Genomic DNA, 14,949 nt, shown 5'->3' on the forward strand with positions numbered 1-14,949 from the left:
TTCAGAGTTTGCCACTGAATCTCCAAGGTTTGATTTCAGTTCTCAAACTCTTTCATTTTCTTTTCAATAATCTTTCTGTATTTTAGTCTACAGTTCACATCTGAGAGCTGCTCAACTTTTATTCGCTTTAAAACTTTCTTACATATTATTCTTTTCAATATGAAATTCAATTTTATCCTGCTCAAGACTAAATAGTGATCACTTCCAATTTCAAATCCTCTGTACACTCTGGTGTCCTGCACCAAGGAGAAAACATCACTATCAACAATAACATAGTCAATGAGACTTTTCTTATTCCTAGCCTCTTCTCTCCATGTGAATTTGTGCACAATTTTATGTTGGAACATGGTGTTAGTAATAACCAGTCCATGTCCTGAGCAGAAATCCAACAGATATTTGTCATTATTATTAGCTTTGTTCTTTTCTCCAAATTTTCCCAAAATATTTTTGTATGTGTCACAATCATTTCCTACTCTGCTATTTAGATCCCCAACAAGGACCAACTTTTCCTTTTTCATTGTGTCAGTTGCTTTTTCTAAAGCCTCAAAAAATTCCTCCACTTCTACCTTAGTAGAACTCTTCTGTGGGACCATAGGGCACAAATAAGTCTCATTGTCCAGTTCCCCATTCTCATATTTGCCCACATTACTCTACTTGAGACTGACTGCCATTCAAGAAGATTAGCCTCGTATTTTGTGTTGAATACTACGGCTACTCCTTTTCCTTGATTGTCATTGCCTGAATATAACATTTTGTATTTATTGCTCAGAAAGATCTCACCAGTTTTGGTCTTTTTTGTTTCAGTCACCCCTATTATGTTGATCTGGTACTTATCTAATTCCTCAGCTAACTCCATTTCTTTGCCATTCAGGCTTCTTACGTTGATAGTACCGATCTTTAACTCTGGTGATGTTGAGTTGGGGTTTGTTTTCAGATTTGTTCCAGTAGCTGACTTTTTGCTGTTTGCCCTGGTTCGCTGGCGAAAACAACGGGGACCTTGTTTAACCGGGCGACGCTCCAGCCGGCATGAAATTTTGTCATGTTGTACCATCATTTTTTATTTTGGTTAAACCAATAAGAATACAATTTTGTCGGCTAAATCCCAAATTGCCAGCCCATCCTCGTTCGTTCAGTATCAAAGTATCAAAGCCCTGGTCGGTTCTCCGCATCCCCTTAAAGGCTATGTGGAGGTCTCCTCTCAGTTATACAGCTTTGACTCTTAAGCACCATAAACCTTTGCCCATACTATTAGTATATTTAAGTCATTCTGCAGGATCTTTGTATTATCCTCATTAACTACTGCTCTCCCTGTATCAAATCCAGATTCTCATAATTAAAATTGCCTATGATGCTGTCCTTATATTCATTTTATATTTACTTATAAAGCAGATTATGGACTCCTTTCACCCCCAAAGGTGGGGTTTGCACATATGCTCACTCTGACATACCTTGTCAAAGAGTGCCCAATGAGGAATCTCCTGATTCTGACCTCCTTTGGCTGAAAATCTCTGTACCCCCATTTATCAAATTGATTTGCTGTCTCTACCACTCTCCTAATGACACACTAACCATTCTGAACTTTTCAATTTCCTTTCCTTAAAAGCCAATATTCTTCAATCCAACTTTCCTTGGAAACTTCAATGTTCACAACACCAGCTGGCCCTCCTACTTCAATTATACAAGTCATTGCAGACCTCCAATAAACAGGATAATTGGCTTTATCACTTAAAGACATTTCCAAATATCCATGTCTATAGTAGGATTTGAATCTACAGCTTGCTGCTTACATTGCAAATAAGCTAACCACTTGGCCAACCAAGATGGCAATGGAATATATACTCGGTGAATATTTCAGGAATAAATTTTATTTTGGATATAAAGAAAAAAATTCTTGAAGCTATAGGAGATACTACTGAGTTATTACTTTTAATGGCCACTATATATCAGAACTTAAATATGAACTTACCAGGAGCTGTATCAAAAGTCGGCAACTTTTCTCCCCAGTCAACTTTCAGTAACAGTAGTTCTACTATTCTAGTATGTGCTTCAGTATTATACACAACTTGACTGAAATTAAATAAATGGAAAAGTAAATCACACATAGTATGTACTTATAACACATTTTTAACACAGTACATGAAATGCTAAGTGGATAGCATAATGTGCAATCCAGTCAGCAAACTGCAGATTCAAATCCCCCCCCCCCCCATAGGTATGGATATTTGAGAATGCCATTGTTCACTATTATATGCTGATAGTGAACAACAGCACAATTTCCATGGTAGTATTGAGCAAAAATTATGCATTAATATAATTTTGGATTATCGTTCCTTATAAATAAACAGGCTTCCTATTGTTTATATCAATAAGTTTAGAAACATTGTAGGTGAAGAAGGCATGAATCTAAACTCAGCAGGTGGCTATAACTTCCTTGAAGATGTGGTTTAATATTTATGACGTCATTATTGCAATAGTTTTTTTTTTTTTTTAATAATAAATAAATGTATTTTTGAATATCATTACTTATTAAGCTTAACTATCTACTGGGATTTCCTGTAAGCATGTGAAAACATATTCTACAAATATTCTTCATATAGAATACTTATACGCTGATCTAGCACTACTAGGCAGTAAGATAAAAAGAATGGCTTTTCTTAATGAATGTGGATGGAAAGAAAATGTCAGCCATGAATTCAGGAATGATATGACTGAAATACGATATCCAATGTCATGATGAAACTGAATGAGTAAGAACAAGCAGACTGTGGTAGTGCTAAATGTACTGCAAAAAGTTAATACAAATACAGCAGTAGGAGTAAATGGATTTCAACATACATGTTAAGAAATTTGTGGAAAATAACTGATAATGCTGGAGTCAAATTATATCAAAGGAGTGGGAAAAAGAAAACTGACATGGTAGGCAGGCGATGCTGAGTGAGTGAGAGAGAAGTAGTTAATTATAATTTAATCAAGTACATTTGGAGTGGTAGAGGTCTTGGCCTGAGTTAAGAAAGAAATTAAGAAATGAATAGACAGGGTTATGAAAAATTCTATAGCATATAACATATAACATGGCTTTATTAGAGAATTACTTTATTTATAATCTGCTCAATTTTTTATAACATTACAACTAATTTGAAAAGTGAGCAGGACAATATTACTGGACACTGCATTACATAGCATTTGAGAATGACAAATAAGCTGGTGGCAGATAAGTGGATGTGTGATTCAGCAACACACAGTGTAGGGAAGGACTGTAAAATCAAATGGCTGTCATGTTGCATTCTGTGCTTTGGAGTATTGCCACATACAATCCACAAATTTAAAATCTTTTCTAGGTTAGGGGTTTGTGATTCATAATGTTGCTATTCCAAAGTTCATGAAACAAATACTTAAATTTTATGAAATAAAAGGTACTATAATATCTTTATAGTGCCTTTTATTTATTAGAATTCTTTAGTAATGTAATTATACTTAGGAACTGTAGTGTTCCTTATGAACAGGCTTATGATTGTAGCAGTAACACTTGTGTTATTGCTGAAATCTGATTTTTTTTTTTTCATTGCAACTTTTATAACAGAGGAGAAAACTTTAAGTATTAGTAATTATTCATTATTTAATGGTTGTAACACACAACACATAAAAAGAAAAAAAAAATACTAAATTTACTAAACTGCTGCTATTTCAATGGATTAAGCAATGACCTCTACCACCTAAAAAGTAATTTGGAAAATGTTTGATGATAGAAAAAGTGAAAAAAGATGGACAGAGTATGTAGAGGATTGTACAAGAAAGATATTAACATTGAGAGAGAACTGGAAAGGAGAAAATTTATTGAGGAAAGTATGATAATGAAAAGTGAAGTGATAATGGACAACGGCAAAAGGAAAAATCTCCTTAATTGATGAAGTGTTGTCAGGGGAATTACTGAGAGCAACTGAGGATGAAGTAGTGAATATATTAACTGAAACTGTCAACAGATTTGGAAGAAAATATAAAATCAAATCTTAGAGATTGTGAGAATTACAGAACCATTGCTTTAATTTCATATGAAAGTGATTCAGAAAAGACTGGAACCACATGTGAATAAAGAAATGACAGATGAACAGGCCAGTTTTAGTAGAGGTTGAAGAACTAGACACCAGGTAGTAAACTTGAGACAGATTATAGGAAGAGCAAGAGAATTTCAAAAGGAAGTATTAATTTCTTTTATTGATCATAAGAAAGCTTTTGACTGTGTTGTTCATAACAAACTGTGGAATGTGATAAAAGCAATGGGAATACCTGAGCATTTAATTCTCTCCATCAGAGAACTATATAACAACCAAGAAGCTTCTATTTTAATATTTCTTCTTCTGGTTCCCATCTGCCATACGGTCGCGGGAGGGTAGCTATATGCTACCATTCTAGGGAGAGATGATTATGAGCAAGGTGGTTTCCCGTTGCCTTCCTTGCCGTAAGTATTTATGACTGTAACCTGTGTGTTCACGGGGCCGGTTTGCCTGCTTGCGGGATGAAAAACCTCAGATAAACTGGCGGAAAAAACCCTGCGGCCCACGCCCAAGACCGGCTAACTTGGCTATGGCTGAGAAAGATCCTTAAGCTCCTCACGTCGTGGATGGGAATCGAACCTAGGACACTCCTTCCCCAGGCATATGGTTACGAAGCGCAAAGCCAATAGGCTAACCGTGCGGACTTTTAATATTTATAGTGCATATATTATGAGAGTGGCTGACTTAGACAAATGCCAGCTGGAATTAAGATTGATGGCAGAAAAATAACTGAGATATACCAATGATTCAAAACTAAGGAAGATCTGGAGTGGTTGATCCTGTTGATTAAGAGGGGAAAGCAAGACGGCTTTAATCATTGACAAAACAATAATGATGGCTTCTTGCAATCTGGATGAAAGTTATGATTTAGTTAACAATATAATAGCCAGTGCGAAGATGAAATTAAAAGAATGATAGCTATAGAAGGGGGGGGGGGAAGCTAATGTAAACTTGTCAAAAATTATGAAAGACAGAAATGGTAGCAAGGCCGCAAAAGCCGGATCATTAAAATAATAAAATAAAAAAAAAAAGACAAAGCAAACTGAATTCTTTTTGAATTATGGCATGGAGGAAGCTATTAAGAATCCATGGACTGCAATAATGACTAATAAGGTTTTTTTTAGAAGAACATAACAACAGAATGCTCCTTGGAGGCAATGACTAAACAGGAGTTAGTCTTTTGAGCATATTGTGCAAGCAGAATGAATTTTTGGTAAAGGCAGTTATGTTGGCAAAGACTGAGGCCAAGAGAAGGAAACAGTGAAGGAGTTGGATAGACAACATAAAAGGAACTCACAACCATGAATTTACAACTGCTGAAAGACACAAAAGACAGAGAGCTATATTGACTATATTCACAAGATAACCAAGAGTTGGAAATGACCGGATACTATTTATAGAAAACACAGACATACAGGAAGGTATTTACACAAGCAATCACAATGACATCCTCAAAATACTTAGGGCCATTTGTTCATTCAAATGACGTATCCACTGAAAAGAGCACAGGTACTTTTGGAACACCTTTTTTCAGTCTATGACTACAACCTTCATAATATAAAATGCATAAAATACTGCATGCTCACTTCCCATCCCTCTTGTTCTTATCCACTCATTCCTGAATTTTACTTTTAACTAACTTTTCCAATACTTTAACCACCACTCCAGAGATATTAATTTGTCTGTAATTTGCAATGTCTGTCTTAGAGCCAGAATTGGAGCCTTTATGTAATTGGAACCTCTTTCCACTTCCAAAAAAATGTATCCTACTTATGACACTAATATACTATAAGTTAGCAGCCTTTTGTGGGTGAGGGTTAAATAAAAAAAAGTTATGTTCTATCAAATGGGCTAATGTAAATTATTTTTCATTTATTATTTTATATTAATTTAATGTTCTTTTATATGTAAATAACATTGTATTTATGAAAAAATTATATGGAACATTTCTAATATTCTGTTTATCAGCATAAACAAATGTACCAAATTATTATAACAAAGAAGGAAAGAAGTGTTATTATAAGAGTATAATCATAATAATTAATGAGTAAAATATTAATAACAATAACAGAAAAAAAAAATGTTAAACACAAATGAAGCACACCATATGAATATTTGTAGAAATACTACCAAAGTCATAATTAAATACTTCCTACACAATACTGCTCCTGCATCATGTTAAATTTACTGTAAATATATACAGTTTACTTAAGAACTGCTACAACTTTACAGAAATAACACAAACACCAATATTAAACTTAAAAAAATTATGCAAAAACATAACTGTTACATACATTATTCTTTCCCAAGGTGGCCTTAACAGTATATGACACAGACACTGTATCAAGATAGTTGGAGGCTCTTTAATACCGTGAGAAAACTGTATCTGGCATATTCTACAAAAATGTATCATGAGAGTTTTTAAAGTTAATCTATGATGAGCTGGAAGTTGATAAACTAACTGCTCTAGACATCGTGCACAATGATCATCACTACGTATTCCTGAAAAAAAGAATGGGTTATGAAGTAAGAAAATTCAAACTTTTTTTTTTCTTTTTAAATATATATCAATTCTAAACACAAGAGGTTATCAAACAGTGAATTGACATGTATAAGAAAGTGGTTAGAAATAAGGAGGAGGAATATGTTAATGTGTTACTTGAATAATTGTAATCATTGGAAAAAACAGAAAAAAACTTGATTAGCTTCATTAAAAAGTACAAGAAATTAATACCCATTAATATTACCATTTCAGCATATATTCACAATAAAATTATGATGATTTAGATTAATACTAATTAAGCAATAATAAGTTGCAATGGACAGGAGATGGGATGAGAATGTTTGACAACAGATGGACACCAAGCAATGGTTATCACGGTACAATGAATTGATGAGATAAAAATATGTTATGAACATTTGTGGTGGATATATGCACAAGATTGGTCAAAATGGAAGAAGCACAGAGATGCAATCAACCAGCAGTGGATTGAAGAAAATTGATGAATAAGGTATACATCAAGTGCTCTGCTTATGCTGTCTAATTATATTTAATTCAGAAAAACTTGCAAATCCATGACAAAAAAGAATGAAGAGAATACATAATTATATATTTGGTTTTATCCTCTATCCAAGTGAAAGCAAACAAACTTTGCGCCTAAAGTACTTTCAGGACTAGGGGCAACTTGTGGTAAAGGTGGTATAAGTTCTCATCACCTGCCTTAATATCCCATAATGCAAAGCACATCTCCTTGCGGACATGTATAATGCTATGCATTAAGGGAAGGGTCACTACCAGACTGGTTTCGACCTTGATTGGGGTCTCATCAGTGGTGGTGGTGCTAAGGTGGAAGTAATGGAAAAGTCATTTTTACCTATATGAGTTGCCAAAGGGTGTCACACCCTATTATTAAAATTCTCTGGATTAGAGATAAGTTTATGGAAGTTTTTTCACTTGGCTGTGCTACTAATTATATACAGAGTCATACCCCGACTTACGTAAATCCGGAGTTATGCAGTTTCGTATATATACGTATACCCGTCCCACTTCACCACTAGTCATATCTTTCCAGTGCCGGCCGCATTCGCCAGTGTCACACGTGCTGTGCTGTGAACAAGGACTGACGTGTTTCACGTGGTCTCCATTCATACACGATTTTTATAGTTTACAAACCTTGCGATTGTTTAATGTTATGTTCTTGATAAAAATTTTATCACAAATAAAATAACAATGATGCCCAGAGGAAGCAAGTCCGATTCTTCTACAGATAGCAAGAAAAAAACATTGACTTTGGAAACAAAACTCAACATTATAAAGGATTTTGAAAATGGAATGAAAATTTGTGACCTAGCAAAGAAGTTTGATCTACAGGAATCCACAGTAAGAACAATCATGAAAGAAAGGTTTACAGATTTTGGAGGACATAGATTCTAATGAGGAGCCAATTGTAGCCACAAGGTAAGGAATAAAAAAATCATTAGCTTGCTATGAAGAAATTTTGCGTGACAAGAAAAAGACATTATGCCATCATACGAATCTATTAGATTTTATGAAACCATTGACATCGAAATAACTTTCTGTTTTTTTATGTACGAAAAACTACAATTATGATTATATTTCTTAAAAAATATAGGTGTTTTTGTAAACCTTTGGTTCCAATTAACAAATATTTTGTATGTTGGTATGCAAAATTATACCCAAGTTATGCGAATTCGAGTTACGCACTTTTTGTTGGTCCCACCTACCGCGTAACTTCGGGGTATGACTGTATTTGGTTTTATCCTTTATCCAAGTGTAAGCAAACAAAGTTTGCACCTGAAGTACTTTCAGGTAAAGGTGGTATAAGTTCTCATCACTTGCCTTAGTATTCCATAATGCAAAGCACATCTCATTGCAGAGTATAATGCTATGCATTAAGGGAAGGGTCACTACCCAGACTGGTTAAGACCTTTATTGAGGTCTCATCAGTGGGAGTCAGACACACTGATGAGACCTCGTCTGGATGAGACCAGCTAGTCCTGAAAGTACTTCAGGCGCAAACTTTGTTTCCTGATTCCCTGTTTTCTATATATATTTTTGTATTTAAAAAAAATTTTTTTTGACATTGCTGGAAATCCTGCTTTAGAGACCACACATGGAACTTTTTCAAGCCACTTCAGGCCTTCAATAAGCTGGGTGATGGTCTCACACCAGGTGATGAAATTCATTTCCCACTTAAAGACAATCAACCTACAGCCTGTTGGTTGGGAAGCAGGTATGCTAATGTGGCTAACCAAGCAAAGTGGTGTTAAAAAAGGGTATTAATTTTTCTTTCGATATAACTTTTCTGAAAAGGTAAGAAATAACAGATAAATTGCCAGCAAACTAACAATATTTATGAAAAATTTTTATATAATTACTAGCAATTGAAAAAGTTGGCATATTTTAATCACTAGCTGGTATAAACTGATACTGTCTCTTACAACTGTAAATTAGAGAAATACTGCATAATATACAATATTTCTTTAATTTGATGTTTAAGTGAACATAGTGAAATTTGGTTGCATAGAAGCTCATTGTATTTGAAATACTCTATCCATAAGATAAAAAAATATTTATAATATGAAGATTTCAGGTAAGTGACATTGTGTTAGTGTAACATTTTGAAATTGAAATGTTAATTCTAGATTTTTATAATGTTATGCTCTTCTAGTTCTTTCTCATCTCCTCTCATTGTTTTCATTTGTACTTTTTTCAAGTTGTCATTCTGTGTGCTTTATGTATGGTCAAATTCTTTATCTTATGTCTCAATGTATGATTTCCCACCGTTTCCTTTGTTTCCTGACTGTAATATCATTTGCTAGGAAATTCGGTTTGCTATAGTAGTGAAAGCTTTCAGTTATTACTGTTTATAATAACGAGATTAAAGTGGCATTGGTTTGTGTGACCTAGGCCTGGACTTTTCTACAGCTCATTATTATGCATCATTTCATTATAGTGGTGTTCACTATAATTGGTGTTGACTACATCCATAAAGTTTGCCTATGCACTTCAAAAGAACTTGGGCTGTAAGCATCGAACTAAGTACTTCTGTTATCCTCCAACCTCACACCAGACAATCTCAAACCCACTAAATGTATTACTCATTTCATGTGCCACCTTTCAGGATTTCTATTTTGGTTGGATTTAATCTCTACGCAAAAAAAATTTTTCTATTCTGCCTATTCATCCTGAATACACTATACTATCATATTCTATTGCTGTAATGATATCCACAGCTGTTGGCATTTTTTATCTATCTGTCTCTCTCACACCTTGGTGCACATGTCATGCCCTCTTGCAGCCATTCTAACATAGGTAGTTTTTCCTGATACAGGTATTCACTCTTTCACTGAACAAATTCTCTAAACACTCAACATCAAATTCATTTAAGTGTAATACATCCTGCAAGTGCAAATCCTTTCTTTCTACTATTAAAAACACTTTCCATCAACATATTGAACAATTCTATAATGCTGTGTGGTATGTTAATTTATTAAGTCTACACAATAAATTATTAGCAATCACAGGTGCCCATCAAGGTATTCATGTCATACCTTGGCAATGTTTTATGATGATCTGCTCATACGATGGTTTTAGCAACATGATGCAATGTGAATCAACAGACACACAGGTTTCATGGATTCAATTTTTTTTTCTTTTCTGAAGTTGCTGCATCTTGTATTTCACTGTGAATTATAAATTGTTTATGAGGATTATAAACATTTTACTGTTATTAATAATAGCAGATAAAAATCAGTGTAAGAGTACTGTTGCTTCTAGTAAAAAGAAGAATGACTCATAAGCCTATTAGGTTAAATACTAAGATTAAAATTATTAAATTTGGTGACAAGACATATTTTAACCAATATGCCTATTATAGAAAAATATGCAGAGAAAAGAAAAGTTGATCTACTTTTCAATGTTTCTAACATTTTTATTTGCATAACAGATGTAAATAAATGCTATGTCAGTTATATGACTGTTTAAAAATGTTATTGAACTATTTCTTGCATCTACAAGTAAAAAAAAAAATGCTCTGCTACATGATGAAATTCACTTCGTGACAGTGGCCTGGAACCTAACATGTCTTATGACTAGAGACTGTTACCATGATCTCTCCACCTTCTGAATGTCCACAAGTCACAGTGCATGCCAAACATGGTGGGAGGACAGAGAAATACAGTAATGGTGGTCTAGTAAAAGAGAATGGTTAAAAAAAAAAGAGCCTTAGAAGATTATGGAAAGAAAAAATGGAAAAAGAAAAGGGCCTGCACCATTGCTAGAAGGTTCCCTAAAGTACCACAAACAGGTGCCCATCTAAACAGAACTAAGTGATAGTAGAAAGTGGTAATTGCTTAAGTACACAAATTGCTATTGCATTAACTTTAACACTATAAATTGTAAGGATAGTGTTTTATAAGCCAAAAAATAAAAATGAATCATGCCAAGAAGTGAATATACACACTGTGCCTGATTGAAGTGATAAGATTGATTTTTTACAAGAAAGCCCTTTGAATAAAAATAAAAAATGTGTTTATAATTTTGACTGCTAGAGTGTGTTGTAATCACAACTGCAACTTTCAAGTTGGATGACACAGCAGTTTTCGTGTAGCAACCATTGAAGTAAGAGTGTGTGAGCAGGGCATGTCAGAAGTTGTCATGGAGCAAAGAGCCTTTGATAAAATTTTACTGTGAATTAGAAAAAAAATGCTACAGAAGTATACCAAGATCTAAAAAAAGTATTCAGCAAACAAACTGTCTGAGCCATGCACTGGTTTTCAATATTTAAAGAGGGGATGGAGTCCCTGGAGCTGTGGACAGCTAGTTTTTGCACAGACAAATGAAAATGTGGTGAAAGCTAGGGAAATTGCTGCCCGTGACAGGCAAACAACCACTAGGCTATATGTCTGTCAGTATGCCCACCTGCAACATTTCAGGGAAAAAACTGTTCCACAACAATTGTTTCTGTTGCATGACAATGCATCAACACACCGCGTGCTGCATGTGAAGCATTTTCTAGCTTAAAGTCAATCTGTGTGATCAAACATCTCCACTATTTGCCAGATTTGGATCACAGACTTTTCCTCTTTACAAAGATGAAATGTACCTTGAAAGGGGAAGTACTTCAGTGACATTGAGGATGTCTAATGTGGTGTGACCCAGAGACTGAAGCAGGCTCCTATTTAAGACTTCCACCATGCCTTTGAACACCTGTACGACAGATGTCAACATTGTGTGAGTTGGAGGAAGATTATTTTGAATGGGTGTAATCGACAATTACAAATATAGTTGACTTACCTGCTTGTTTGCTTACTTGGGAAAAAGGATTATAAAATTGCTTGGTATCTTTAATGTAAATTCCAAATATAGTTCTTTGTTTCAATATAGTAATTGCTTCATTACTTAACGAGCACACTGTGTGTGTGTACGCAAATGAATGAATATAAATTATACAACATTGAAACTAACTGCCACATTAAGCTAAATACAAAAGGTGGAAAACTGAAGTCAATGAAAAGAAGGTTGGATGATATGAGTTTGATGCTGAATAACTTAGTGCATGTATGCATCATATATGCTTTGCATTATAAAATTTAGGCATATGTGGAAAAAAGATGTACTCCAGAAATGACAGTATTGGAATTATTAAATCTTAGTTTTATATGGCATACGATGTTATTTTTCAAAAATTAAGGAAAAATTTATTAATACAATAATCAGTAAAATTAGTCATGTGAATATTAAGAGTTTGTTGCCAAACTAATATTCACAGTTCTGTCTTTAGTTGAACAGATATTTTCTACCCTATAATTCTCAATGCAACAATATATAATTACCCATGTCCAAAAATAATCCATTATTGCTGATCCTGCATTCTTTTTACTGTTATTACTGCACAAAAACACTATTATACAGAGACCTGCTTATGCTTCCATTTAAACTCATATAATGTTGTAACTTACACGTATTTAGTGATCTTGATAAATAGTAAAAAAATGGTCTCGAATGACCATTTGGGCAATTGGTCAGACAGACAATGAAATGTATAATAATAAAATGTAATTAAAATTATTCCACTTACTAGATGCTTCAAGGAATTTATCATAGTTTTGCACAGGTACGACTGGATTGGGTAACTCACGAAGGTACTTTTTTAAGGCACTGGCAATACAGTTCAACTCATAGCCTTTAAGATCAATTCCTTCAGGATCTGTAGATAAATTATGTCTAAATTAATTCATTATCTGTGGAGAGAATTTAAAAATAATTATGCCCCCCCCCCCCAAAAAAAGCTAACTCATACTCATTAAATGGCATACAAGGGATGCTATAAACTTACCAAAGTTATGAATATTAAATGTTTTTTTTTTAATTCTTCAGCAATCCACCATATTGCAATTCAATTTTAAGGTTAATAACAATGACCCCCCCCCCCCCCCACACACACACCATTTCTTTCTATGTTCTCCTTAGCACCACTAAAAATATCATCACACAGCATGCATCTTCAAGTGTGAAAATGAAACCACTAGCAGCAAAATTCTCTGAAATTTTTGTCACTCCATGTATGAACAAAAAACATTTTGTGCACAAGTTTCTAGTCTCGGACTCCATGTGTATGATGATAGCCTGCATTCACAATACTAAAAGTCTCACAAGCCACAAACTCTTAATTTGATATACCTAAAACTGGCGACATCTTTGTTAAAAGATCTTGTACATTACATGTGAATATATCTATAAGAACAACCTAAATGCATACTCCTTCAGCTTTTCCGATTTAACTTCTGACATTGAGGACATAACGCACTACTAATGTAATATTTCTCATATCAATGTCCTTTTTTTTGTCTAGCCTGTAACCTGTAAAACTGTAAATACCAAATTAATTTGCTTTAAATCTGCATAGCCACAAAAATCCATCACTGCATGAGTTAAAGTGACCGTACTACCTAGACAGTAGACACCCTATACAATATACCCTGGCAACAATCCTAAAATCGATTGCAATTAATTTTACAACTGCATAATCATCCATAATCCAACTTATAAGTAATTTGCTAGATGACCCAACTATTTCAATGTGTCTTCTGAATTTCATACTTTCATGTTTTATCCATTATTATGGCTTTGTCCATTTCCTGTAGCCAAAGAGCAAAATTTTATGCTTGGAAATGCCAACTAATAATTCCACTGATCTTCCCAATCCACAGTACCAAACTAATCAAATCAGACATAAGTGATTCCCATATCAGAATTAATTCACTATTAATGTAACTCTGTGTGTCTGCAGATAACTGGATATCCTTCAAACTTTGGACTATATTATGACCATATAAATCAAACACCTGACTACAGAACAGACCCTCTACCATACAGCTATGTATGAGATCCCACACTCCTTCAAGAAATTGCTTCAAATACAACAACATATCTATCAGCCAAACATTGCCATATCAAAGTTAAAAATTCACTACCTGTCCCCATTCCCCTCAATTTCAGTAAAAATTTGTCACATGGATTCATACTTTATTTCCTGATATGTATCCTTATGTACAGGATACAATAATTAGTACTACATAATTAAACTTTCTATCAACAATTTTCTTCCATTTAATCTATTTGTCAGGTCTGCAATATTATTTAACTTTATTTTGGTCTTTGAAGGTGCTATTAATTGCATGAATCCACCAGAATATTGCTCTGGGACTCTTTTCTGACATCAAACAACTGTTTTGCTAATAATTTCTTTCTATAAGCTTCACAACCACCTCAGATTAGTTCTGCTGAAGCTACTGATGCAATGTTCTTTTCTAATCCAATATTTTATGTCATCTGTTCGCTCTCCTAATTTTTCTCCAGAACTCATGTACAAGTAGCCTTCAACTGTTTTATTTCTAATCCACATTCAAATCCATTTGTTAAAATTGGTTTACACACTGTCATACTGCTGGCTTAGCATTTTAGCTAACTTCTCTTGTATTCTATATATATTTATTTATTCAATTAATTACCCACCATATAAGCTTTGCTTATTCTGTTATCTATTTAATTTTTTTAATAGATAACAGAATAACTATTTAATTCTGTTATTCTATTTAATAAAATGGAAACCCCAGAGTTTCCATTTTTATTTATTTCTATTCTGACTATTTAAAATATTTTTTACATTGCCTACATTACATTATTCAGAATGAGAAAGTTGAATTTAAGTTGACTAGAGTAGAGTCCTCATTTTGGTTGTGAGAAGAGGAATTTTCTTAAGCATACTTGAGAAGAGGCTAAAACAAACTGCAGAAGGGAAATCTGAGGAAGGACAAGCTAAACAGAAGTGTCAGGTTTTTCAGCATATCATCTTCAGTCATTTTCTGCCCA

At 33.9% G+C, this 14,949-nt stretch overlaps 1 protein-coding gene across 1 annotated transcript in view; it reads right to left on the bottom strand.

Annotated features, from left to right (window-relative positions):
* The window catches only part of Pi3K21B (phosphatidylinositol 3-kinase regulatory subunit alpha), a 405,502-nt gene that overhangs the window by 113,147 nt on the left and 277,406 nt on the right, over window positions 1-14,949 (bottom strand). Inside the window, exons 13-15 of the mRNA XM_090416099.1 lie at window positions 12,656-12,784; window positions 6,347-6,554; window positions 1,967-2,067 (exon numbers count right to left, since the gene is read on the bottom strand). Of these exons, the coding sequence (XP_090272225.1) occupies window positions 1,967-2,067; window positions 6,347-6,554; window positions 12,656-12,784 (438 nt within the window). The remainder of the gene's footprint in view (window positions 1-1,966; window positions 2,068-6,346; window positions 6,555-12,655; window positions 12,785-14,949) is intronic.

This window comes from Typopeltis vanoorti, chromosome 3 (assembly GCF_054136105.1).
Source record: "Typopeltis vanoorti isolate ZY-2024b chromosome 3, IOZ_Tvanoo_1.0, whole genome shotgun sequence".
Lineage (NCBI taxonomy): Eukaryota > Metazoa > Arthropoda > Arachnida > Uropygi > Thelyphonidae > Typopeltis > Typopeltis vanoorti.